Genomic DNA, 27,705 nt, shown 5'->3' on the forward strand with positions numbered 1-27,705 from the left:
TATTCTGTCTTACTTTTTTTTATTATCTAGCGAAATACCTGAATACTCAGGTTGCCTAGCGTGTATGGAGTTGGTATTGCATACCAGGTACTACGCGGAGGCAAGGGGATGCCAAGACCTAGGTTAAATGAGAACCCCACAATTCATCTCAAAATATTCCAGAGAGCAGAGCCCATCAAAATAGGAACTCCTTTTTGAACGTTGCTTCACCTTTATCATTGAGGGTAATTGTAAGGCGAATGAAACAGTTCCGCTTCGTTACATTTCAAAATTCTACTGGTCCAAGTAACCGAATGGAAAGGGGCTGTGGCTCCGACATACCGAACCCTACCGCCCATTTAGGGGAAATCTTCCCAGTACGCTCTCATAAATTTCTACCACCAGCAGGGGTCACTAGGGAGACTCGCTTGCGTCCCCGAGACAGAAGGGAGAAAGGTAGCCGGACTAGTCTGTCAGCTTTCTAGGAAGAAGTGCAGTTTCAAGAGAATAGTTTGGATTTATTTCGAATTGTTTCAGTATAACAGAAAGCCAGCTGACGGCGATTCGATAACCTAAATCTTCGGAAGAGTGACGCAAACACCTTCGCTTCCAGAAATTTTGGGTCTTCTGCGCGGCCGTAGATTTCGGCCGAGTGCGCCTGCGCATAAGAGTAGCGGTGTTGAGTCAGGCAGTCAGTGGAGAAAACTGCGGTAGCGACCCTCAGACCTCGCCATGAAGACTCGCTTTAGCACCATAGACCTCCGCGCGGTACTCGCGGAGCTGAATGCCAGGTACTGGGCGATAGGTGACCATGCTCGTGCGAGGAATGCAGAAGGCAGAGGCCAGTGCTCCAACGTGGAAGAAAGACCAGTCTGATGTTTCCCCTTAATCCTTCAGCGCTGACTTCTGCGGACTTGGCTAGGCCTGGGTGGGCGAGCGCGTGACATCTTTCCCGTGGCCTTCAGGGCACCGGGGGCACCCCAGCATCCGCATGCCCCACACCCCACTCTCACGGGTTGCTTGTCTCACCAGGTCTTGTGTCAGGCTTTGGCGGGGCCCTCGCCGAGCTCTTGCCTTGTTGGCCTAAGTTGCCCCGGTCTGGCCTCAAACGTTAAGTAAAACGAGAGTCACCGGGTGAAAGCCAGAATGCCCCAGGAGTCTTTTGCCCCAGGGGTTTCCAGAATGGAGGCCTGATTAGATACTCCTCCTTACTCCTAAGAGAGGGAATGTCGGCGTCCTAGCTGCAAGTAACAGATTCTAGTCTGGTTTCTATTCAGCTGTGTGAGTTTTGTCATTTTTCCAGGGTTTCATTTACCTTTTTTTTTCTTTTGTAATAAAGTGGATTAGATTGTACTATATTTCCTTTAAAATATTGGGTCATTTCAAGGACGCACGACATTGCCTGGTTTTCTTGGGGCTGGCATACCACTTTTGTTCATAAAAAGTTACGGTTAAGTTTTGGGCCGAATGCCTGGGACTTTCAGACTCTGCTCCCTGGTTGACTCCATATCCTTAGAGTTGAAGATCCCCTCTTTCCAAGGCTCTGCTTCTGCCTGCCCCTTTAATTTCTGTGAAGTTCTATATTTCAAATGTTGTTACATGTTTCCTTTCTCTTTGCAGCTTAATAGGAATGAGAGTAAACAATGTTTATGATGTGGATAATAAGACCTATCTTATTCGTCTTCAAAAGTAAGAGCATTTTACAGGCTTGTTTTATCTTTGGTAATTAAATTAAATATGAGATTATTAACTTTTTTAACTTGCATTTTTAGTCTTTTTTACTGAGTTAATATTGACAAATGCCCTAAAGAAAAATTTAACTTTTTTCTTCTACAGACCAGACTTCAAAGCTACACTTTTACTTGAATCTGGCATACGAATTCACACAACAGAATTTGAGTGGCCTAAGAATATGATGCCATCTAGTTTTGCCATGAAGGTAAACTTTACGTTATACTTGAAGCTAAATTATAAGGCCCTGAGATTGGTCACTAACGATTTAAGTTTTAAAACGTTTGGCTTTCCTTTACCATTGTGAATAAAGTAGAGATAAAGTAGAATAGTTGATAGACACTGGGATAAACAAAGTAGCTATTTATTGACTTTTTCCTGTTACTCTTCTCACCCCATTGTGGTCCAAATCTTTCTGTTCCCACAGTCACTATTCTAATTTGAGCTTTCATAACATTCCTTTAAAGTCCCTTAATTACAGTCTACTTCTTGCTATGAAAACAGTTTTGTCAGACCAGTGTTAATTTTTCTAAAGCCTCCTTTTCATCAGTTTTTCACCTTTTTGTGATTCCCTAATTTCTGAACTCCTATCCTATCTATATCCTGTAATTCTTGGCTTTCTATGATATGCCTTACCTCCCCTTTCCTAGTTTTCTGCGGCTCACTTTTGAGCTACCAATCTGTATTTTGTTGGAATACTCAAGGACATTAGTATGTTACCAGTCATATCTTTTTACTTTTCACTTTTCTCTTTGCTTTTGTTTTTTATTAAAATTGAGATTCTGCATTTGTGGACATGTTATCTATCCATTTGTTGACATAACAGATATACTGAAAGATTATGTGGTACAGAGGAAGAACATTAGAATCAAATATACCTAACTTAGAGTTAATGATTTTGCCGCTAAATAATTTTTATAACCCAGAAAAGATACTTAACCTCTTGAAACTTAGTTTCTTTAATTGTAAAATGTGGATAATACTCCCTCATGGGATTATTGGTGAGGATTAATTGAAGTAACATGTAAAGCACCTAACACAATGCCTGACACATATTAGGGCTCCATATGTATTAATTTCCTTCTTCCTCTCCTCCTCACTTTCCTTCAGAAATTTATTTGTTTTGGCATTGTGTTATTTCATTAGAGGCTTTACAGAGAAGAATCTTATCCCCAGCAACTTAGAATCTGTTTTGGATTACAAGTTAGGTAAGTGTTTCCCAAATCACAAGGCCTGTCACAAAATTATCAAAACTTAAAAGTTTAATATACTTAATAGTAACCCTAAGTGGTTTTTTGGGAATTATCCCTAATGGTGGCACTTGGTGTTTGTGTAGCACTTTTCAAAGTAAATGAATAATGTATATTTTAAGTTGTTTAATATATCAGTAGATATGAAGAACAGTTATTTTAGTTTTACAGGTGATAAGATATATGATACTGGGATTGTGGGAAAAATCCCCAAATTAGGCTATACCAATAGGAAGCCAGATACTCTAAAAAGAGTTAGAATTTTATGAGTTAGGTGGAGCAGTGTTAAGCACTTTACAAATAATTTAACTAATGCTACTGTTGTATGGCATAGACATGCTCAGTTTGTGGTAAATCACAGTGATTGTTCCTCATTCTCATATTTGGGGATCCCAGTTAATGCTTTGTGGCACCGACAGTTGTTTTCATCAAGCTGCTAATAGGGAAATAAAATAAGCACTACATATGTACCATATGCCCATCTATACTCATGATAAATAATCTTCCCTTTTCTCCATTACATGATGTGGATTTCTGTTCCTTTCAAGAATGCCTTTTATCTCCATTTTGACTTTATTTTTCTTGAATAGAAACACTACTGGGGGACTCTGGAAGGATTGTGATTTTCCCCTGGGGATTTAAAAATAGCCCTATATGTAGGTCACTGTTTAAATCAAAATCATTATAGACCACTTGTAAGTTAGAACTATTGAATATAGGAAGGCGAGATTGTTAGAAGTTTGAAAAGTCTTATTACATCTGCCTGAATATATTAGTACATAAAATGAGAATTTTAGTCAATTTGAACTATCAGGTCTGGGGAAGAAGTCTTGGTTATCAAAGAGTTGGCATTCTGAAATTGATTATATATTTCTTTCTTTTGATTTTTTCTTTTAAGGTGACTTTATATTAACATCTCTGTAAAATTTGTCTTGAATTTAAGTCTTGAAAGCATTCTATCTTACTGGTCTTGACTAAGGGATCTTTCTAATTCAAGAATTAGAAACAATTGGAAAATTTTGGGGGCCACTACAGAGTAGTCTTATTTCTGGTCTGTATTATACTTAAACATTTGTACTAAAGGATGGTACATAAAATCTAAAGCAATAGGTGCTTACCAGGTAATTTGTGTTTGGGTTTAAAAATGTTAATTTTATTTTAATTGCTAATAAGAAAAGAACATCATGATTTAGGGATAGGAAGAATGGGATTTGATAAGGAATGGGAGTTAATACATTTGGATTTGAAATAAGTTGATCAAAACCTTTGGAGACGGTACCAGAAAAAATCTGTCTGGGTTGGATTAATAGATTTTTGGGAATAGAAGATAATTGGTTGTATGCAGAGGACTAACTTATAGAATACCAATAAACTCATGGTTCAGAATTTGTATTTGAAGTAGAAGATTAGTGGAAACCATTAATTAATTTTGAACACAAAGGAAATTGGGGATACTTAAAAGATGGGACTAGAAAGAGGCTTAAAAGATTATAGTTTTGAGTGAGGACATCAGGGTAAGAAAAAGGGATTTAACAGTGATATAAACAAAATAAATTTCTCTGTAGGTCTGTCATTGTCTTCTTAAAAAGGTATAAAACTGTTTCAGAGTTAGCAGGGTCGTCTGAAATAAAGTGTTTTTCCTTAGATTATCATCTGCAACTTTTGTTTACTACTTTTTAAATATTATTACTGATGGTAATGAAAAGAGGAAACTTACTTACAAACCAGTATCAAACGATTAGAAATTGACATCTGTATAAATGTCTTTTTCTTCTGTTTTTCACTAGTGTCGAAAACATTTGAAGAGTCGGCGTTTGGTCAGTGCAAAACAACTTGGTGTGGATAGAATTGTAGACTTTCAATTTGGAAGTGATGAAGCTGCTTATCACTTAATCATTGAGCTCTATGATAGGGTAAGTTAAATTTGGGGAATGATAGCAAGGATAATTGATCATTATATTGTTACTTATTTGTGCAATGCTGTTGTACTGTAAAACATGGTCAGGGAATCTTATGCCCCTTCCCTTACAGGCAACTGCAACTGCAGCCCATCTGAAGTTGATTTTTGTATGTGGTCTCAGGTAGTGGTCAATTAAAATTTGTATGATACCATCTTTTAAAAATTTTTTTAAAAACTTCTTTGTTTGGAAATGACTATAGATTCACAGGAAGTTGCAAAGATATGTCCGTGTCCCTCAGTTGCTACATTTTACATAATTAGAATACAGTATCAAAATCAGGGCTAGTGTGCATCTAGTTCTGTGTATTTTACCACCTTTGTAGATACATGTAACCACCACTGTAGTCAAGATACAGAATTTTCCATTACCACAGAGATCTTGGTGATACCTCTTTATGGTAATATCCACCCACCCTACTTCCTCCCACCATCCCTACCTACTGACAACTACCAATCTGTTCTGTCTCTATAATTTTGTCATTATATTGGGCCTTCGACAGTGAGGTCAGTTTCAGAACCTTGCTTGAGAGGACATATCAGATACTCTTAAACAGGAGTTGTTAAACTGCCTGTGTCTCCTTTTTATAAAGCTCGTGAGCTTAAGAATGGCTTTTATGTTTTAAAAGGGCTCTTAAAAAAAAAGAAAAGAAGATGCAGTTGAGACCATATGTAGCCACAAATGCTAAAATGTTTACTATTTTGCCTTTTACAGAGTTAGCTTTTTTGGTATCTTGACCCCGTGCTCTTATAAAATATATTGACTCACATCATCCAAGCCAGTATTGCTTAGACAAATGCCAAAATATATCAGGAAACCAAATTAGAATTTGTGAGACTTAATTTAATCTAGAAGCAGATGCTTTTATGAAAATAGAGTGCCAACCTGTGATCTAGGATGATCAGAATTAATCACACAGGACTAAATAAGCTGGAGAGAATCTAATTGTGGTTAATTTTTTTTTTTCAGAATATTGTTAGTGTTATTTTTGTGATGAGTGTCTTATTATAGTATATGATAAAGCCCTTTGTCTTTCTCTTGATCTTTAGTAGTTCATACTTCTACAAATTGAAGTGATTTATTCCTTATATGGTAATTTGCTCTCATTGGGGTTATATTTTATATGGAATAGTAGTGTCCACAAAGCTCTCCTGAGAAACTGGTTTTGTACCTTTTTTGTGGCACTTAAGGTCCTAGCTTATTTGTTGTGAGGAAGATCACATCCGTGTAGGTTTGAGTAACTTTAAAGAGAAATTTACCTATGTTTATAGGTATACCACAGACATAGTGAGTAGTGGAGGTTTTTTTGTTTCTTTGTTTTTCTGTTTTGGTTTGGTTTCATAAGCTTTGAGTTATAACCAAGTACTAACTTTTAAATCTCTGGGATAACAAACTTTTGAAAATAAAATCCCAAATTTTTTATCGATTCTCCAGGCAGCAATAATTATTACGGCTTTAGTGACTGCTTCTTACCTTGTGGCTCTAGATTTGCTGACTGTAAGGAGATTTGTATATGTTAATTAACATTTCTTGCTGTACCTATATAAATAAATCAGGCCAAGATGCAATGAGAATAGCTTATATGTGTGTGTATTTGTCATCAATAATTTTGGATGTTATGATCATGAGAGGGGACTGTAAAAAAAAAAAAGTATCCATTTGTCTCTTTGAAAAGAGACAAAAAGGACAAAATGTCATTTTAGTATTCTACTGAGTGCTGTCTAGTAGGCATTCCTGGGCATTATCTTTTTCCTTAAGGATGTGTAGCTTTAATTTGGTATTTACTATTGGTTAGGTTTTTTTTAAATGATTCTATAAAGGTAGATTTTAACTTGTAGAAAACTGATAGCAGTACAAATATTTCTTGCATCATAGCAATGAAAATAATTGCATCCAGTAGAGATTCAAATTGTATCTGTCCAGAGAAAAGATATCCCCAAACGTTGGTCTATCTTACTGCCTTGAATTGACAGTCTTATACAATCATTCTCTTAGTTCCTCTAAATATTTCACTTACTTCATTTCTTTTACAACCAGTTTTACCATCTAGTTGGTTCAATTGTTAATTAAATACTCTTTTTGCAGTTATAAAAATAGTTCATTGTCTATCTGTCTAATAGATCATTGTCTGTCATCCATTGTTCCTAATGAAATCAGTGTCAGCTCTTTTGAAGGTAATCTAGCCTTTTTATCTGGTGCTTTAAAATTTTTTCTCTTCCTGTTCAGTTTTCAGTTTTGCTGTAGTGTGCCTAGTTGAGTTTTTATTTTAAATTATCTTTTGGGGATTCATAGCACTTCTAGAAATGAGTTGATGTTTTTCATCAGTTTTGGGAAATTCAGCCATATTTTCTTTGACTTGTTTTCCATCACTAATTTTATTGCTATTGGACAAGAATCATTTAGAATTGCTTTGTGTGTCTGTTTTTAGTTTCTGCTGTTTCTTTTTATTTTAATTACATTGTGTTGTCTCCTCACATGTCTGGTTATTGTATTGTGTTGCAGGCATTGAGTAGGAGAAGCAATAGTTACATTGTGAGATCTGGAATGATGTTCTCTTCCTCTAGAGAAGATAATTGCTTTTTACAAGTAGCTAAAGACACAAATAATACCTGATTACCTCACTCCAGTTAAGAATTGAATTGATTAGAAGCTGGGCCTGGAGAAGCTGGTGTATTTCTGATTCATCTCTTCCCCTGAGATGCAGCCTTTATGACTCACTATTCAGAGTTGGATTTACAGGGTATCTCTCCCTCCTCAACTCATGTTTCACTTGGACTCTGAACTCCAGCTTTTTTTTTTTTTTTTTTTTAAGATTTTTTTTATTTATTTGACAGAGAGAGATCACAAGTAGGCAGAGAGGCAGGCAGAGAGAGAGGAGGAAGCAGACTCCCTGCTGAGCAGGGAGCCCGATGCGGGCCTCGATCCCAGGACCGTGAGATCATGACCTGAGCCAAAGGCAGCAGCTTAACCCACTGAGCCACCCAGGCGCCCTGAACTCCAGTTTTTATTCCCCTTAGTTGTCCTGTAAGTTTGTCAAAATTTATGCTCAGCTTCTCAGCCTATCAGCTACTTCTTAACAGTTAGACAAATGATTCTAGGGGAAAATTAGCCCCAAGCTTGGGACTTAACCTTTCTCAGTTTTCTTCCCCTAGGATTTGGTCCTGTAAATGTATACTGTCTTGGTTGCATTTTTTATTTCTTCTTCTTTTTTTTTAAGATTTTATTTATTTATTTGACAGAGAGAGACATAGCGAGAGAGGGAACACAAGCAGAGGGAGTGAGAGAGGGAAAGGCAGGCTTTCTGTGGAGATGGGAGCCCGACGTGGGGGCTCGATCCCAGGACCCTGGGCTCATGCCCTGAGCCGAAGGCAGCCGCTTAACGACTGAGCCACCCAGGCACCCCTCATTTTTTATTTTTTAAAACACAGGCTTTGTGTATTTTGTCCAGCTTTTCTATTTCTCAGTAGGACAGTGGTTGGAATTAACCTAGTCTACCATTTAAATTAAACATGTTCTTACAAGTAGTATATGAAAACATTTTCCAGAATATAGAGAAGTACATAGAATTAAAGTGGAGGGTCTTATCATTCCTAGCCCAGACCATTTCCTCATCCCAGGGTAACCACTGTTGTGTTTGGTCTCCTATTTATGGTCTCTTTCCCTCTCCCCACCACCACAAAAAAAATTTTTTTTTCATTTGGTGGGGGAAAATCTCTAGAATGTAACTAATGTCAGGCATGCTTGGGCTTCGGTCTTTCTAGGTGACCAATCATATACCAGGTATGGGTCTTTGCAGGGTTGTTTTTTTTTTTTTCTTTTTCAGTTTGTTTGTTTAAGATTTATTTATTTGAGAGAGAGAGAAGGAACATATAGGCAGGAGTTGAGGTGATGGTGGGGCGGGACAAGGGAGACAGAATCCCAAGCAGACCCCCTGCTGAGCAGAGCCAGACACAGGGCTGATCTCATGACCCTGAGATCAAGGCCTGAGCTGGAGTCAAGAGTCAGACACTTAACTGACTGAGCCACCCAGGCGCCCCTTTTCTTTTTCAATTTAATTTAGACCTTAATGATGCATAAAAATTCTTTCTGTACAATGACTTTGTGTAATCTTTACTGTAATTAAAAAAAATCTAAACAAGCTTTTTATTTTGTAATAATTTTAGATTTATAGAAAAGTTGAAAAGGTAATACAGAAAGTTATCATATGCCCTTCATGCAGTTTTTCTTAACATTAACATCTTACGTAATCATAGTCCATGTGTCAAAACCAAGAAATTAACATTGATGCATTACTATTAATTAAACTATGTATTCTTTTCAGATTTTACCAGTTTTTCTAGTACATGTCCTTTTTCTATTCTGGGACTCAATCCCGAATACCCCATTGCATTTAGGGCCTTTATATTTTGAAGGGTTTGAGCAATTGGCATGCATACTGCTAGGTTCAGAGGCCCAGTTATTTATGAGTTGGAAATAGAAAATAAGGATTTTGTACATGGGAGTATGTGCTTGGGAATTTTCAGTAGTCACTGTGGTATCTAAGAGAGGTAGGTTGGTTGTTGGTTACAGTAAATCTTGAAGATTGCTCTTTCCTCAAACCAAGGTTTGATCTCCCAGCCTTCATGTCTGGAATTTTGATGCATGGTTTATCTAGAGTTGGGTAAAGAGGTGATTACTACTCAGATTCATTTAAGAAAGTCAGCTTATTAATTTATAACAAAGTTTCAGTAAGAAAGACTCTGGAGAAAGTAAGTTAAGATCAGAAAGTAGTTTATCAGAGACAAGTACAGTATTTCCCAAAGTATGTTTCTTAGATACCACCTTCCATAGCTAATAAGTGTACCTAGAAATATGGATACCCTAGCCATTAAAATTTGAGGGCCTTTGATAATAAAGTAAGATAAAATTTTTTTAACTCTAGGTCTTACCGGTGCCTTTGATATAATATTGTGATGTGTATATCCCCTAGAGAAGGATTTGTTAACTTAGAATTTCCAACTAATTTTTTTTTTTTAAGATTTTATTTATTTATTTGTCAGAGAGAGAGGGAGAGAGAGCGCAAGCACAGGCAGACAGAGGCAGAGGGAGAAGCAGGCTCCCTGCCGAGCAAGGAGCCCAATGTGGGACTCGATCCCAGGACGCTGGGATCATGACCTGAGCCGAAGTCAGCTGCTTAACCAACTGAGCCAACCAGGCGTCCCGAATTTCCAACTAATTTGATCACAGAATTTTTTTAGAGGTGGGGGAACCATCTTACAGAAGAGTTTTGGGACACCTTGATTTAAGGAAAAAAACACTTCCAGGGAAGTAACTGCCTTGGGATCTGTCAGATGGTCTTGATAACTGCACATTTTGATTCAACAAACATTTATTAAGTATCTTCTCTGTGGCAGGCTTTATGGCCGGGCCGGTTTTTTAAGTTGTATATTCCTGAACCAGACACTGTATGGCCATTTTCCAAGCTCCCAACTTTTCCTTCTTCAGTTAACTTTTATGTTAAGTTAAATGCATGAATGCTTTGAAGTCAGAACTTTCAGGAGTAGGTATTACTCTTTCAACACCTAGTAACTTCTGGGTAATCAAGGTTAATGGTGGTCCCATCTGTTGACGCCACTAATCTTGCAGCCTATCTTCCCCAACGTGAGACTCGGGCTGTTCTTACTATCTTCTCTGACCAACTTCAAATTAGTTGCTAAAGCATTTGTGATTCCCTACATGGATGCTTCTTTGTATTTTTTTTTTTTAAAGATTTTATTTATTTATTTGACAGAGGCACAGGGAGAGAGGGAACAGAAGCAGAGGAAGTGGGAGAAGCAGGCTTCCTGCTGAGCAGGGAGCCTGATGCGAGGCTTGATTTCAGGACTCTGGGATCATGACCTGAGCTGAAGGCAGACACTTAATGACTGAGACACCCAGGCGCCCCAGGTATTTTAACTCTATGACAACCCGTGTCTTTGCTGCCTGTAATAAATTTGGAAGGCTTATCTTTGGGCAGTTTTATTTTCATTAAGTTTCTCCCTTCTTCGCCTGGGTGGCTGAGTTGGTTAAGCACTTGACTCTTGGTTTAGGCTGGGGTCATGGATTTGAGGTTGTGGGATTGAGCTCCGTGTCTGGCTCTGTGCTTAGTGCAGAGTCTGCTTCAGATTCTCTCTACCTCTCCCTTACCTGCACTCTCTCTCTCAAATAAATAAAATCTTTAAAAAAAATTTAAAAAAATTTTTTTTTTTTTTTTTTTAAACTGAGCCTTAACTTTTTTAAAAAACTGAGCCACGGGTGCCTGGGTGGCTCAGTGGGTTAAAGCCTCTGCCTTCGGCTCAGGTCATGATCCCAGGATTCTGGGATCGAGGCCCCCATTGGGGCTCTCTGCTCAGCGGGGAGCCTGCTTCTCTTCCTCTCTCTCTGCCTGCCTCTCTGCCTACTTGTGATCTCTGTCTGTCAGATAAATAAATAAATAATTAAAAAAAAAAAAACAAAAAAAACCTGAGCCACTGGGTGGCTCAGTGGGTTAATAAACCTCTGCCTTCGGCTCAGGTCATGATCCCAGGGTCCTGGGATTGAGTCCCACATTGGGCTCTGGGCTCAGCAGGGAGCCTGCTTCCCCCCTCTCTCTCTGCCTTCCTCTCTGCTGCTTGTCATCTCTGTCAGATAAATAAAATCTTCAAAAAAAAAGTTTCCCCATTTTTTTTATTGAAAAGATTCTGTAACAATATTAAATTTTAAAAAGTCTTTTTGGGGCGCCTGGGTGGCTCAGTGGGTTGAGCCGCTGCCTTCGGCTCAGGTCATGATCTCAGGGTCCTGGGATCGAGTCCCGCATCGGGCTCTCTGCCTGCCTTTCCGTCTACTTGTGATCTCTCTCTGTCAAGTAAATAAATAAAATCTTTAAAAAAAAAAAAAAAAGTCTTTTTAATCTTTTAATATTTTCATTTTTCCATGTATTTGCTTTCCACTTCCTAGGATACAGAGGTGGTTTTTTTTTGTTGTTGTTGTTTTTTTGTCTTGTTATTTTTTACTTAATCTAGATTATAAACATTCCCCTACTTTTTTCAAGACATAGTTTTCATAAGTTAACAGCTTTTAAATAGTTTGTTATGTTGATATATCATAATTCAGCAGTTTCCCTAATTTTTACCTTTAGGCCATTGCTAGTTTTTTCTGTTGTAAATAAACTTCAATAAATATCTTTAAACATGTAGCTTTTGATTTTATTGAGTTATTATTACATTAGGCTACATTACAAGTGTGGAATTACTTGGATAGAGGGTATAACTGTCTTTAGTCATTTTGCCACTTAACTATTGCTATCAAAAGAAAAATATCTCTTCAGTTAGCTCTGAAATACCTGTTCTGAATTGTTCTGAGTAAGATACAGTATTTGTAGACCTGCCTCACAAGGGCAGCAGTTAGTTCAACTGGTGGTCATCAAGGTGTTAATCGACTACAGGTTTCCCTTACTGTCCAAAAGTAGAGACATTCTTGTGAAACCTTTTCTAAGCTGAAATAGTGTAAAGCAAAGACACAGTTGCCGTCAATTTACATGGAAAAATTTTTGAGCATTCCCAGACCCCAAAAATAACTTATCTTGGGCTTTTCTTTTTTTCTTAAGACAATTTTTAAAAATTATTTTTATTAACATATAATGTATTATTTGCCCCAGGTTTCAGGTCTGTGAATCGTCAGTCTTACACATTTCACAGCACTCACCATAGCACGTTCCCTCCCTAATGTCCATAACCCAGCCACCCTATTCCCACACCCCCACCCTCCAGCAACCCTCAGTTTGTTTTATGAGATTAAGAGTCTCCTATGGTTTGTTAAGACAATTTTTTTAAATGATGTTATTTATTTATTTGAGAGAGAAATAGCAAGAGAGAGCATGAGCTGGGAGGGAGGGAGAAACAGGCTCCCTGATGTGGGGCTCAATCCCAGGACCCTGCGATCATGATCTGAGCCGAAGGCAGATGCTTAACTGACTGAGCCACCTACGCACCCCAGGCTCTTCTGATATGTTAAATTGTGTCTTACTAATACTTGCACAAGATAAGTAGACATAAAGCACAGATAGTTCAAAGCTATGATTGCTTGATGTGGAGATGCTGAGTGAGGGTAATTCTGTGGAATCAGTGGTACCACCTTTTACTGCTTGGGATATGTGCTGATTCTGTAACAGATCACTGCAAAACACACTGAGTGCTTTTTTGTTGTTGTTTTTTGCCTTTTTTTCATAAAAGTGAAAATCCTTTTCGGATTTCTTTTGGTTAGTGAAAACAGATACTAATGTAGGTCTTTTATAAGAAAGCCAATTTCAAAAACTGGGAGTAACTCTGTTGTGCTTCTATCAGTGACTTCTGTTAGAACCACCAGACAATGAGTTTAAAGTTGCTGTGCATTCCTTCATTATGTTTCAAACTTGGGGTACTTTATTTGCTCATCTTACTTCACAGTCTGTGCTGTGCAAATGTAAAAGAGCAATGTTTAAATGTGACTTAAATGTTTTTTATTTGTAACTTCACTTGTGCAGCTTTAAGTTTTTAAGAGACTGCAGTTTTTTCTCACTTTTTTTTTTAAAGGATTTTATTTATTTATTTGAGACAGAAAGATACAGAGAGAGAGAGAGCATCAACAAGGGGAAATGCAGAGGGAGAGGGAGAAGCAGACTCCCTGCTGAGCCAGGAGCCTGATGTGGGGCTGGATCCCAGGACGCTGGGATCATGACCTGAGCTGAAGGCAGATGCTTAACCAACTGAGCCACCCAGGCGCCTTTTTTACTCACTTTTTACGAAGTTTTAAGAATGATTTGGGAAAAGCAGTAAATTATATTTTATTCTATTACAGGGAAACATTGTTCTTACAGATTATGAGTACCTAATTTTGAATATCCTGAGATTTCGAACTGATGAGTCAGATGATGTTAAATTTGCTGTTCGTGAACGCTATCCAGTTGATCATGCTAGAGCTGCTGAGCCTTTGCTTACCTTGGAAAGGTAACATGTTATATTTAAGCTCATTTCGTAATGTATTAGAAGGTAAAATAGGTCATAGGTCAGAATATGAATGAACTGTCACATCAGAAAAAATATTTTGTTTACTTGCATACAATAAGTACATTTGGATTGCTTGAACTACATATATGCATATAAGCAATTAAGCTTCATTTGTAGGTAGCAAATGTAAGTCTTTTTTTATCTAAGTCTGGCGTTAGTTCAGGTGTTTTTGATTTCTTGGTAAAGTGAGGGGACTTATTAGCTATTCTGTGAGAAGACAGATGTCTGTATTGGGCAGAGTGCAAATGGAAATGGTTTAGCTAAGAAAAGGGAGTACTGTAGGATAAGGTGCTGATTTTAATTGTACTCTTCTGGCTGAAAGGTTTTGCTGGCTAATAGCTATAGGAGAGCTTCTGAAAGTGTAGCATGCATCACATTTCACCTGGAGGGCTTAATAAAACATAATTGCTGCCCCCGCTTTTGGTGTCTGAATCAGTGGATCTGAGATAGGCCCAGGAATTTACATTTCTAACAAGTTCTCAGGTTATGCTGATGGTGCTAATCTGGGGACTAGAGTGACCCACAGCATTGGTAAGAGTTCTCACCAAGTGCATAATTACGTAAAGCCATTCCAGGTATTAAGATGTATCACCAGGTTCTACAAACATTTACCTGTGATATGAAAACATCACTTACCTGTCATGTATGAACACACTGTCAGTAAACAATATGACTTAGTTGAGAAAGTATTGATTTTTCTTAGAAAATTTGGTTTCACATCCCAGTCTGCTGCTCAGGAACCTACTACCCTTGGATAAATTACTTTTACAATTCATTTTCTTACCTACAAAGTGAACTAATTCCGGGGGTATAGCTCAGTGGTAGAGCATTTGACTGCAAAGTGAACTAATTCCTCTTGTACTTAAGTACTCTGATGATCAGGCAATTTGATGTATATGAAAGTATTATGAATATGAATATTGCTGTTTGTTAAATACAAAGTAGTAAGAGGCATGTCAATTTTGTTTTCACAGATTGACTGAAATAATAGCCAGTGCACCTAAGGGTGAACTACTGAAGAGAGTTCTTAACCCACTACTTCGTGAGTAATCCTAAATAGAGCAGTGAAATGGGTCCCCCCCTTTATTTATTTATTTATTTTTATTTTTTATAATTTTTTTATTACATATAATGTATTATTAGAGCAGTGAAATGTTTGCATGAGAATGTAGTTTTCAGGATTCCCTTAAGAAATTAGAAGTCATTAAAAAGTTATCTCTGCAGCTTTCCAACAGTTAGTATAGCACACATAAAATTTGCAAGTTGGGATTTTTTTATTAATTTAGTTTATTAACATTAGCCAGTTTTTGGATATTAAAACTATCCTTTTTTTTCCTGATTTATGTCCTTAATATGTGGCTCAATTCCATTAAATTTCTATAACTTAGGCACTGACTTCTATAATTGTATTAGTCTCAAATTTTTTAAGTACCTGAATTGTTATTTCTTTCTTTCTTTTTTTTTTTTTTTAAGATTTTCTTTACTTGACAGACAGAGATCACAAGTAGGCAGAGAGGCAGGCAGAGAGAGAGGAGGGGAACCTGATGCAGGGCTCCATCCCAGGACCCTGGGATCATGACCTGAGCCAAAAGCAGAGGCTTTAGCCCACTGAGCTACCCAGGTGCCCCTTGAATTGTTATTTCTAATAACATTCAAAATAAGTAAACTTAAAAAAAAAAATCTTAAAAAGCAAAATAAGTAAATTGTTATTTTCACTGCCTACTGTTATTGAGTAGATATTTATATTGGGATAAAAATTTTGAATTATACTTTGAATTTTAAATTTTATAGGAAAATACTAATAATGATACCCTCTGCTTTTACAGCCTATGGACCAGCTCTAATTGAACACTGTCTTATAGAAAATGGATTCTCTGGCAATGTCAAAGTGGATGAAAAATTTGAAAGCAAAGGTATCCCTGCATGCTACAAGTCCATTTTCATTTATTTCCTTTTTTAAAACTATGAAAATTCTGAGAAAATAATAAAAGTGAGCAGGTAGTTATAAACTTAAAAACATTTGACCTGTGAATGTTCTATCCGTATCGTATTCTCAGCTTCTTACACTGATGTGGCACTTTTATCTTATTTTTTTTTTTCTTTTTGAGATTTTATTTATTTATTTGAGAGAAGGAGAAAGCACGAGCAGGAGGAGGGGCAGAGGGAGAAGTAGGCTTCCCACTGAACAGGTAGCCCAATGTGGGGCTCAATCCCAGGATCCTGGGATCATGACATGAGCCAAGGGCAGATTGTTAACTGACTGAGCCACCCAGGTGCCCCACTTTTATCCTTAAAAATTTTATTTATTTGGACAGAGTGAGAGAGCACAAGCTGGGGGTGAGGGGTACAGAGGGAGAGGGAGAAGCAGACTCCTCACTGAGCAGGCTTGATCCCAGGGCCCTGGGATCATTACCTGAGCTGAAGGCAGATGATTAATAGACTGAGCCACCCAGGTGCCACCCTAATGTGGTACTTTATCCCTAGTAACTCACAGTACAGTCTCTACCTTATTACCTTTCAACTTTAGAATAGTTTCTCTTCCTCTACCTAAATATTTGAAGTGGTTATCAAACAATAGTCTCTGGTACAGGCTTGAAGGAGTTGAATTATTCACCTTCTGACTAGGAAGTTAGAGTGCTTTTAGAAATAGCATTATGCATGCATTTTAATTCTGAAAGAACTGTAATGTAGCTATATGATGAATTAGGCTTTTGTAATTACTTAAGGGAACCTAACTAAGTTGCCAGATTAGAATAGTAAAAATTAGAGGAAATACAAGGGAAATGGAACACTTGGTCTTTGACAAATTTATCTGCAGATTCTGATGTAAAATTTTTAAAAAGTCCTTCTTCATGTTTATATTTTGGAATTATGTATATATAACTTAAGGTTTAGGGATTTTTTTTTTTTAAGATTTTATTTATTTGACACAGAGAGAGAGATCACAAGTGGGCAGAGAGGCAGGCAAAGAGAGAGAGAGAGAGAGATGGAAAGCAGGCTCCCTGCTGAGCAGAGAGCCTGATGCAGGGCTTGATCCCAGGACCCTGAGATCATGACCTGAGCCGAAGGCAGAGGCTTTAACCCACTGAGCCTCCCAGGCTACCTGGGATAGTAATTTTTACTGTAAATGTTTTTATGTTTAAAATTACAAGTTAAGGCTGCCTGGGCATTCAGTTAAGTGTCTGCCTTCAGCTCAGGTCATGGTCTCAGGATAGAGTCCCACATCGGGCTTCCTGCTCAGCAGGGAGTCTGCTTCTCCCTCTGACCTCCTCCCTTCTCATGCTCTCTCTCTGTAATAAATAAAATTTAAAAAAAAAACAAACAAGTTAAATGTTTTAGTGAATGCTTTAGTATTTAAAATGTGAATTCAGTGCAATCCTGATCAAAATGCCAACAGGTGGTATTGTTTTTGCATTTGTAGTGTTTTGTTTCAAGTCTGATATTCTTGTGGAATAAAAAGCATGTGAAGTGTTGTGGAAAACTCTGGAAAATAATAGTATAATTATAATATATATAATAATAAATTATAATATAAAATTATAATAATAATAGTAGTTCTGGAGAATAACCATTTCATTCATTAAAATATATTAAGAATCTAACAGTTTTTGAAGAAATACAAAATAAAGAATTCAGAGACAGGCCCAAATACATAGGGGAATTTAGTATATGAACAGAATACCCTTAAGATCATGAGGGGGAAAAATGATTCAGTAAAAAGCTATTGGAATCACTAGCTGGCCAAAACATGTCCTTAATTATATCTACTGATTACAAACATGAAATAACTATATCTGCTTTTCTCGAACATTTTTTATTATTCCATCAACACTTTTCTGTTTTATACATGGCTGTTTAATAGTTGTTAATTGACACTTGATTGGCACTCCTTTTTTCCATTTTTATTCTGTAGATATTGAAAAAATACTTGTTTGTCTGCAGCAAGCAGAAGACTATATGAAAACAACAACCAACTTCAGTGGAAAGGTAGTACCACATATACTTACTGTATATTGTGGTTCTATTTATTTAGATTTTCAGAATTTAGGTTCATTAAGGATCACTACCTTTAAGTGTTTTGTTGTAACTTGGAAATTCAACATCTATAATATAGTTATTCTAGGTTTTTTTTTTTTTAATTCATGTTGGTTTTATAATTTTTTTTCTGTTTCTTTTGTAGAAAGTACTAGGTCAAGTCATTACTGGTATACCAGGAAAGTTGAGGGATTTGAAAATATATCCTTTTAGGTTGATTTTTAGATAGAGAAGCATATTTTAATTTGCTAGTGCTTTTTTAAAAATTAGTGCTTTACATCACTATTTTTTATATTTAAAATTTCTTTTAATTTATATTCAGTTAGCCAACATAGAGAACATCATTAGTTTCAGATGTAGAATTCAGTAATTCATTAGTTGCGTATAACACCCAATGCTCATCACACCATGTGCCCTTCTTAAAGCCCATCACCCAGTTACCCCATCCCCTACCCACATCCCCTCCAGCAACCCTCAGTTTCTTTCCTCAGTTAAGAGTCTCTCCTGTTTGTCTCCCTCTGATTTCTACCCATTTCTTTACATCACTCTAATAGACAAATATCCGCTGAATTATCTCATACCTTCTTTTTCTTCTGTATTTGAAGTATAACTTTATTTATAACAGAAGTTCAGAAAAAGTTCTGATTAATTATACCTAAATTCTGTGCAAATATACTTGCTCAGTTTTTTAAATGAATTAAAATTTCTTACCAACAAAGTGAATCTAAGACTTTCTACTGGAAGTAAAATGCTTCTGGTTGTTTCAAAGTTGCAGAACATCTAAAAGTGGAAAGAAAAAAGTGTAGTGTGCATGTATAATCCCACCATTTTATCAAATCATTAGTGTTCATTTTCTTCCTTATTTTTTCTTGACCATATGAAAAAGACAGTATTATTTAGTAATACTAAGTCTAGAAACATCATTTAAGAATTGATAAAATCAGTAGAAAAATGCAGCAGATTATTTAAAACTGGAATAAACTTATAAGTTAAATTAATAAAATTTGTATCAGTCGTGGAAAGTAAATCTTTGTTAAGTATGAAGAGAAAGAGTTTTAATATTGGATTTTTGTAGGGGTACATCATTCAGAAAAGAGAAATAAAACCAAGCTTGGAAGTAGATAAACCGACTGAAGACATACTCACGTAAGCATGTAGGCATGAGTCAGTTTGCTTTACATGTTTATTAATGTTCTTGAATGATATAATAAATATGTTTTACAGGTATGAGGAATTTCATCCTTTCTTGTTTTCTCAACATTCACAATGTCCATACATAGAATTTGAATCATTTGACAAGGTGGGTTTTCCAATTCTGTTTTTTGACCAGTTAGCACGATAGGAGTTATTAAATTAATACCAACTTGCTTTGATTGCTAAATTGAAAATATTTTGTTTACAGGCTCTGTCAATCTGGGCATTAAAAATCAATGCAGTCACAAATAAAAACTATTGAAGAGTTTTGTTGCCCTCTTATTTCAAGATGAAGGACCAAAGATTTTAACTTAAGTTGATTCTGTTTATCTGTATGATACATTTACTGGGAATCTGTTCAAGTTCTTTGAGTAGTGTTATAACATAAAATGGACTCTAAAATTCTATGTATGTAAGTTGAAGTAGAGACCATGGTTTTTTTTAAAACTAGTCATTATCTTTTTTTTTTTTCTCCTAATAAGGCTGTGGATGAATTTTATTCCAAGATAGAAGGTCAGAAAATAGATTTAAAAGCTTTACAACAGGTATGGTATTGCTGAAAACATTTATATTAAACCAGCTAGCCTTAGTGTGGTTTGCTGTGTAAATGATGCTTTCATAATAGGAATGGGCAGCCTTTCAGAAGTGGTATGGGAATGCCCTGATTCCTTGGTTTATAGATAAAGGTCCAGGGGAGGTCTCATTGTTGAAAAGCATTCCCTCATTTGTTCCATCAGTATGTCAGATATTCTGCAAAATGCAAAATACAGTGGGAAGGTGGGCCCGTTATTTATTCCTTAGTATAATTTGCATTATTACAGCAACCCAAAGCTTCTCAAACTTTACTGTTAAGGGAATACTATTCCAAGGAGATTTTTTAATAGGCCAAAAGATAGGAAAACGTCCTTTCTGTACAATTTAATCATATTTATCATTAAACTGTTTTTTTCTAAGTGGGCTTACTCTGCAGGAGAGTTTAATATGCTCTTTCCCCAGCACATTTGACCACATTTTTGGAGCATTGCTGCAGAACAGCTTCAGAAATTAGCCACAGTCACTCTTGATTTGAAGGGGATTTGACTTTTCAAAAATATTAAGTAGGGGCACCTGGGTGGCTCAGTCATTAAGCGTCTGCCTTCGGCTCAGGTCATGATCCCAGGGTCCTGGGATCAAGCTCCGAATCAGGCCCCATGTTCAGCGGGGAGCCTGCTTCTCCCTCTCCCCTGGCTGTGTTCCCCCTTCGCTGTCTCTCTGTCAAATAAATAAGTAAAATCTTAAAAATATATGAACAGGTAAAGTCTTGAAATATGTGTGCAAAAATTTGAAATTATGTGAATCCCTGTACCCTCTCTCTATCGAATAAAATTAAACACAATTTCAAAACAGGTGGGTTGAATGAATTAAATAGTGTTACTGCCACACGGTGGCAGTACATGAACCAGTACAGTTATTTCATGGAACCATTGAATGGCATGTTTTTATGTGCATCAGAATATCCATGAATTATTTTAGTCATCATTGTTTACTTCTAATAGTCACTGTTGTGTTTTTAAATTTTTTTAAAGATTTGATTTATCAGAGAGAGAGCAAGAGAGCACAGGCAGGGGGAGGGGCAGAGGGAGAGGGAGAAGCAATCTCCCCTCTGAGCAGGGGCCCATTTCGGGACTTGATCCCAGGACCCTAGGACTATGACCTTAATTAGCCAAAGGCAGATACTTAACCGACTTAGCCACCCAGGTGTCCTCCACCCCCCTTTTTCTTAAAAAATGTTTTCTTAAGATTTTACTTATAGTCCCCATTCTTAAAATTCAGATTTTCAACTAACTTATTTTAAAGATTTTATTTATTTGTCAAGGAGAGCAGGAAACAGAGCGAGCATAAACAGGGAAGCAGCAGGCAGAGGGAGAAGCAGGCTCCCTCCTGAGCAAGGAACCCAATGCAGGACTCTATCCCAGAACCCTGAGATCATGACCTGAGCCAAAGGCAGAGCTTAACTGACTGAACCACCCAGGTGTCCCAATTCAAATTTTTAAAATATTACATCCAACATTCAAACATTTACTAATTGGTGATGTTATTACTGGTGTTAGAAAACTTGCTCCAAACCAGTAAACTTAAAATGTAAATGATACATGATAAAATGCTATATAGAAGGTAAATGAACTACCGTGAGCCTTTGTGGCATTAATTTAGGAAAAAGAGTACTCTGTAGAGATGATTTTGAGAAAATTAAAGGGGCAATAAAATAAAAAGAAGCTATTTTGGTAATTAATGTTCTTTAAGAATGCATTTCCCCAAAACTTCACTTTTATGTGTTAGGAAGACAGTGTCTTGAATTTTGCCTTGAATAATGCAAGGGCATTAGGGGCATATATTACATACAGTATTACCAGTAATCAAAATACCTTCTTACATAGGGAAGGGGAAGTGGGTAGTCAGGAGAGGTAATTTGAGAGCTTGAAACACTTTGGGGTAGGATAGACCTGGGAGGTGGGTTATAAGAACCTTCGCTAGCAAGGTGACAATATTTAGGGGGCTGAAATGGAGGTGGGATAGCGAGTTTCAGGACAGAAGAGAGAAAAGGTACAAAAGGCACGAGAAATCTAATTTTTAAAAATCTGTTTTGTCTACAAAAGGAAAAACAAGCATTGAAGAAATTAGATAATGTCCGAAAGGATCATGAAAACCGATTAGAAGCTCTTCAGCAGGCTCAGGTATTATGTTTAGCTTTTTCAGTTTTCAAAAATGGTAACTTTTTTAAAAAAATGATGACTTTAAATACAAAACTGTGTGTTAACTAAGTGGAATTAAAAACTGAAAAAATGGTAACTTTAACTGGCATTATAGTAAACATTTTTGTTTATTTCTTAAGGAAATAGACAAACTTAAAGGAGAGCTCATAGAAATGAATCTACAAATAGTTGACAGAGCCATTCAGGTTGTTCGAAGTGCTTTAGCCAACCAGATAGATTGGACAGAAATTGGGTTGATTGTGAAAGAAGCCCAAGCTCAAGGAGACCCAGTTGCAAATGCAATTAAAGAATTAAAACTACAAACAAATCATGTTACAATGCTACTAAGGTAAGTTTGATTCTTAGTTAAGCAGTTTATGTTTCAGTTTGCTTTTTAAGTGTTCACTGTATTCATTTAAAAATTTTTCTCTTTTATTTGGAAATTTATCCTCAAAGATAAAGGAAAAACAATTTACATTGAGATGAGACACCTATTTAATTTTTTAGAAGATTTTATTTAGAGAGTGAGAGAGTGTGAGCGTGTGCATGAACACACATGGGGTTGGACGGAGAAGGGGAGAGAGGGAATCCGAAGCAGCCTCCATGCTGAGCGTGGAGCCCATCACGGGGCTCAGTATCATGGCCCTGAGATCATGACCTGAGCCAAAACCAACAGTTAGGCACTTAACCAACTGTGCCACTTAGTGTCCCCCCGCCAAATGCACCTATTTAAATATTGTAAACCATCTATAATGTAAAAAAAACTTGAAAACAAGTGATGTCATTGACATTAGTGAAATACTATTGAATATTTTTAATAGAAATCCATACTTATTATCAGAGGAGGAAGATGACGATGTTGATGGTGACATCAGTGTTGAAAAAAATGAAACTGAACCACCAAAAGGAAAAAAGAAAAAGCAGAAGAATAAACAGCTGCAGAAGCCTCAGAAAAATAGGCCATTACTTGTTGATGTTGATCTCAGCTTGTCTGCATATGCCAATGCCAAAAAGTAAGTGTTAAATATAAGTATGAATTGTAGGTAAAGTACTACTCAATAAATCAGTTAGGATATTAAGGATAATATATGTATATATGTTTTGTTTGTATGTGCTTTTGGGTGAAAACACTTTCAGATCTCATTTTTTGCTTTATACAACTTTGTTTTCATAGGGAACATATAAAATAAAGATGGGTAATGCACAAAACTTGTTTCATGTGATTTGAGAATCTAAAATAAGATAAAATAAATAGAAAGCTAAAGAATAAAGATTTTACTTAAAATTAAGAGAAATATATTTTTCTAGGTACTATGATCACAAGAGGTATGCTGCTAAGAAAACACAAAAGACCGTTGAAGCTGCTGAAAAGGTACTTAGTATTTCTTAGAGTGAACGTGAATTGTTTTTCTCTGCTTTAACTTAATGGCCCTAACTATTTCTTCTATTTAAATGAGGTTTTCTAATTCAGAAATATCTTTCAAATTTGATTTTGCTTTAAATATGTGTATTTCCAGTATTTGTTTTCTTCCCCAAACCTCCTTCCCAGTCTTCCCTGTCTCAGTAAATAGTGCTTTCTTTTTTCCGTTTCCTTGGCTTAAAAATTTTGGACCCATCCCAGACCCATTGTTCATAAACCATATCCATTCCCTCATCAGCATATCCGTTGTAGCTTTTCTTAAAGGGTGTAACCAGAATCTGGCCACTAATTAGTCCAGGCCTCCATCATCTCTGTTCACATGGTCTTTAATAATAGCCTCTTCCTGGGTCTCTCTCATTCTGCCCTTCTCCCCCTGTAGTTTGTTCCTCACACAGCAGCCATAGTGATCTTTTTAAATAAAAAATAAATTATTTCTGTCTGTTCAAAAGCCAGTGGCTTCCCATCTTACTTAAGACAGTTCAGGGGTGCCTGGGTGGTATAGTCTGTTAAGATCAGACTCCTGGTTTTGGCTCAGGTCATGATCTTAGAGCTGTGAGATCAAACCCCATGTTAGGCTCTGTGCTCAGCCTGGAGTTCGCTTGGGTTTCTCTCTCCCTCTCCTACTGCTGTCCGCCCCTACCCCTTGGCCACTCTCAAATAAAAACAAGACAAAACAAGACAGTTCAAAGCCCTTCGTCTGTCCTAAAGGCCCTACATGATCTGTTCCCCTCCCATCTAATCACGCGTACTCCTTTTGCTACACTCTTTCCAACTACACTGGGAACTTAGCTGTCTCTGCTACAGTGACCCACGCTGCCTTCTCAGGGCATATGTGCTTGCTGCTCTTTCTTTTGAGAATGTTCTTCCCTCAGAATTTCCACGGTTTGATCCCTCCATTCATTGGCATGTTTTCTAAAATGAGACTTGAGGAGACCTTTCTTGACCACTACTACTAAAAGTAGTACTATCCTCAATCACTCCCTCTCTGCTATATTTTTCTTCTTAAAAAACACCCCTTTCAGGGCCCCTGGGTGTCTCAGTTGTTAAGCATCTGCCTTCAGCTCAGGTCATGATCCCAGAGTCCTGGGATTGAGCCCCGCATCGGGCTCACTACTCAGCAGGAAGCCTGCTTCTCCCTCGCCCGCTCCCCCTGCTTGAGTTTCCCTTCTCGCTGTGTCTCTCTCTGTCAAATAAATAAATAAAATCTTAAGAAAAAACAACAACAACAAAAAACCCTCCCAGAATATGTTTATTTGTCTTCCCTCTAGAATACAGGTTGTATGAAAGTAGGATCTTTGTTTTATTCATTACGTTGTCCCAGCCCCTGGAATATTGCCTGGAACATAGTAACATTAATATCTGTTAAATGAGTGGCCCTCATGACTTGGCCCTCTGTTTGCCTCTCCAGCCTCATTTCTTGACATTTTTACCTTGAGCACTACTTTCTGGTCAAGCTGGCCTTTTCTTTTTTTGCCTACAGTGCTCTTCTTCCTATTTTTGCCTTGATAATTCTATTAACCTTTCAGGCTTCAGCCCAAATGCCATTTCCTCAGAAATAACCTTGTTTGACCTAAGCAGTTATAAATTAGTTTCCCTTGTTTACTCTCACAGCATCCCTAGAAGTGATTAACCTATGTTTTATTTGAATAATTATGTGTTTTATATTTGTATCTTCCCTAGACCCCCTGGTGGGGTGGGAGTGAGAACTTTGTCTTGTTCACTTGTGTGTCTCAGCACCAAGTCCAGAACCTATTACATGGTAGATACTCAATATCTGGTAAACAAATGATACTTTTTGTAATTTGTAGGTCTTGAGCAAATATTTGTATGTGGCAAATCTTTGACTTAAATTATTTTAATATTTAAGACAAAAAATCTTTCATGTGTTTATGGGATGTGTGTGCCATTTTGTGACATTTAAAAGTGATTTCTTGCCCTGTCATTTATTGGTGTTTTATATATATATATATATATATATATATATATATATATATATATATATTAATATTATCTATATGTCTATCTATTTATTTTTGAGAGAGAGAGGGAGAATGCATATGTTCCTGTGCATGTGGCGGCGGGGGGCGGGGAGAGGAGCAGAGAGAGAGGGAGAGAGAATCAAGCAGGCTCCATGCTCAATGCTGAACCCAGTGCGGGACTTGAGCTCACAACCCTGAGATCATGACCTGAGCTGAAATTAAGAGTCAGATGCTTACTCAACTGAGCCACCCAGGAGCTCCTTACTTGCTGTTATTTAAATATGTTCTTAACAAAAATTTTTTAACAAATTATTTAAAAACTCTCTTCTTATAAATAGGCATTCAAATCAGCAGAAAAGAAAACAAAGCAAACCTTAAAAGAAGTCCAGACAGTTACCTCTATTCAGAAAGCGAGAAAAGTGTATTGGTAAGTGTTTAACCTTTTTAAAATATAGTTTTTTGTTTTTATTAAAATTACACATGCACATTGTTTAGAAAATCAAGCAGTTCTATAAAGCTTGTTGCAAAAACCAGTAGCCCTGCAACATTTTACCCCTACTCGTGTTGCCTCCTCTCTATAGAAACTATTGTTAGCTCTTTCAGCTGATTACTTTTGGTATATCCCTCCCTTTCTTTTAGTAATATGTTTATATTGCTGCTTCTTAATTTTTCAGTTTTATACTCTATTAATGACTTCCACTGTATAAGATAAAGATTTTATTCTTTCCGCTTGTGTTGCATCACATACATATACACCACTCAGCCTCCTGATAAAGGTATAGCCTAATTTGCCACAGTTGATATTCAGCATTAATATTATATTAATATTTTAATTGTAGTTACAGCTGAGTCATATGACATTATTTCTTTTCTTTCCCTGCTCAGCTTTTTGTCTTCCCTAAAGGTAAAAATTGTTGTTTCATTTACCTTTCCTCTTCCAAGTGTGTTCAGGCACATTGGAATTCTATCAGCATCATCCTGCAGAAATCTCTCATGAGCTTTTTGACCTACTTTGTTCTAGATCAGTTACTCTTAACATCTTAAGATCTTTTATTCTTAACTTGGAAATTCTCTTTACCCCTCTCTGTTTTGGATTCTCTGTCCTGCATCTCATAATTCCTTTTTCTTCACTGATGTGTTCTAGAGGCTACATGAGAAGGGTGTATAAGATGTAAAATTTTTGAGGTCTTCTATATATAAAAAAAATTATTTTTTTGGCTGGGTGTATATTCTGGTTTGAAAATGTTTTCTTCAGACTTTAAAGTTATTGTTTATTGTGTTAACTTTCAGATTTGATCCTCAAAAGTCTGATGTCATTTTGATACTACTTTATTGAAAAATTGTTTTTTTTTTAATGCTCAGAAAGAAACCAAACTCAAAATGCAAAAATCAAAAAAACTTATTTTTATCTTTCTGTAAATTTGTAGATCTTTTTTCTCTGTTTTCTAAAATTTCACAATGGTACAGGTTGGTGAAGATGTTTTAATCCATTATGCTAGATTCTCTGTGACACTTTTTAATTTAGAAACTTTCAGTTCTGAGAAATTTTCTGGAAATATTTCTTAGCACTCTGTAGATTGTGTTTTCCTTTTATTTCGTTTTTTTGTGGTTTTTTTTTTTTTGGGTCTGGAAGTCTTATTTATTAAATATGGGACTCCTTGGATGGTCCTCCAGTTTTCTTGCATTTTCTGTTTTTCAACTGTTTATCGTTTTGTTCTTTATTCTGAGAGATTTCTGTATCTTTCAGTTCTTCCCCTGTATTTTTAAATGTTTTATTCCTTCCTGTCAAGTTTTTATTTGAATCTATTTTTTTGGGTTTTTTTTGGTTAATCTTTTAAAACTTCCTTCTTCACTTTCTTAATACTGAGAATAGTTTTGATATATTAATTTTATTTAAAAGTATTCTTTTCTTGCAGGTCTTCTCTAAGGTTTTTGGTTTGGGTTGGTTTTGTTTTGTTTTAATTTGTTGGGTTTGTTTTCAACTTTTGTTAAAGACTTTTATTAATGTCTGGTAATCCTGAATTGTCTATTCACATTATTGTCTGTTCACATTTATACTAGACTATTAAAATGCTGATTGGAAGTTCTCTCTGGGTGGCTGGGCTTATAAAATGATGTACGTGGGCCATGTTGTGTGGAACTCTCAGTGTCTTTAGCTTTTTGACTCTTTAGCTGGCTCAATTTTCAGGAAAGACTTTTTACCTTGCTTGCAAAGTGAAGACCTGGCTGTCATAATTTTGGAAGCCCAGTGGGAATAGATTGGGGAAGTTTAGTATCCAGTAATTCATACATTCACTTAATTGTCCTCTTTTATTTATGTTACCTCTACTTAGCAACTATGCCACTTTTCCCCTAATTCAGAGATACTCTTTGTACACTTTCTAGA

The 27,705-nt window shown here is 36.6% G+C and overlaps 1 protein-coding gene across 1 annotated transcript in view; it reads left to right on the top strand.

Moving 5' to 3' along the window:
- Positions 1–642: 642 nt before the first annotated feature.
- NEMF (nuclear export mediator factor) overlaps positions 643–27,705 on the top strand; it is a 52,052-nt gene continuing 24,989 nt past the window's right edge. The window contains exons 1-16 of the mRNA XM_044230866.1: positions 643–770; positions 1,600–1,668; positions 1,816–1,918; positions 4,748–4,873; positions 13,751–13,899; positions 14,934–15,001; positions 15,786–15,872; positions 17,873–17,946; positions 19,070–19,140; positions 19,219–19,294; positions 19,671–19,733; positions 21,825–21,902; positions 22,061–22,269; positions 22,742–22,933; positions 23,229–23,292; positions 25,658–25,746. Of these exons, the coding sequence (XP_044086801.1) occupies positions 712–770; positions 1,600–1,668; positions 1,816–1,918; positions 4,748–4,873; positions 13,751–13,899; positions 14,934–15,001; positions 15,786–15,872; positions 17,873–17,946; positions 19,070–19,140; positions 19,219–19,294; positions 19,671–19,733; positions 21,825–21,902; positions 22,061–22,269; positions 22,742–22,933; positions 23,229–23,292; positions 25,658–25,746 (1,577 nt within the window). The 5' untranslated portion in view covers positions 643–711. The remainder of the gene's footprint in view (positions 771–1,599; positions 1,669–1,815; positions 1,919–4,747; positions 4,874–13,750; positions 13,900–14,933; positions 15,002–15,785; positions 15,873–17,872; positions 17,947–19,069; positions 19,141–19,218; positions 19,295–19,670; positions 19,734–21,824; positions 21,903–22,060; positions 22,270–22,741; positions 22,934–23,228; positions 23,293–25,657; positions 25,747–27,705) is intronic.

Source organism: Neovison vison, chromosome 13 (assembly GCF_020171115.1).
Source record: "Neovison vison isolate M4711 chromosome 13, ASM_NN_V1, whole genome shotgun sequence".
NCBI lineage: Eukaryota > Metazoa > Chordata > Mammalia > Carnivora > Mustelidae > Neogale > Neogale vison.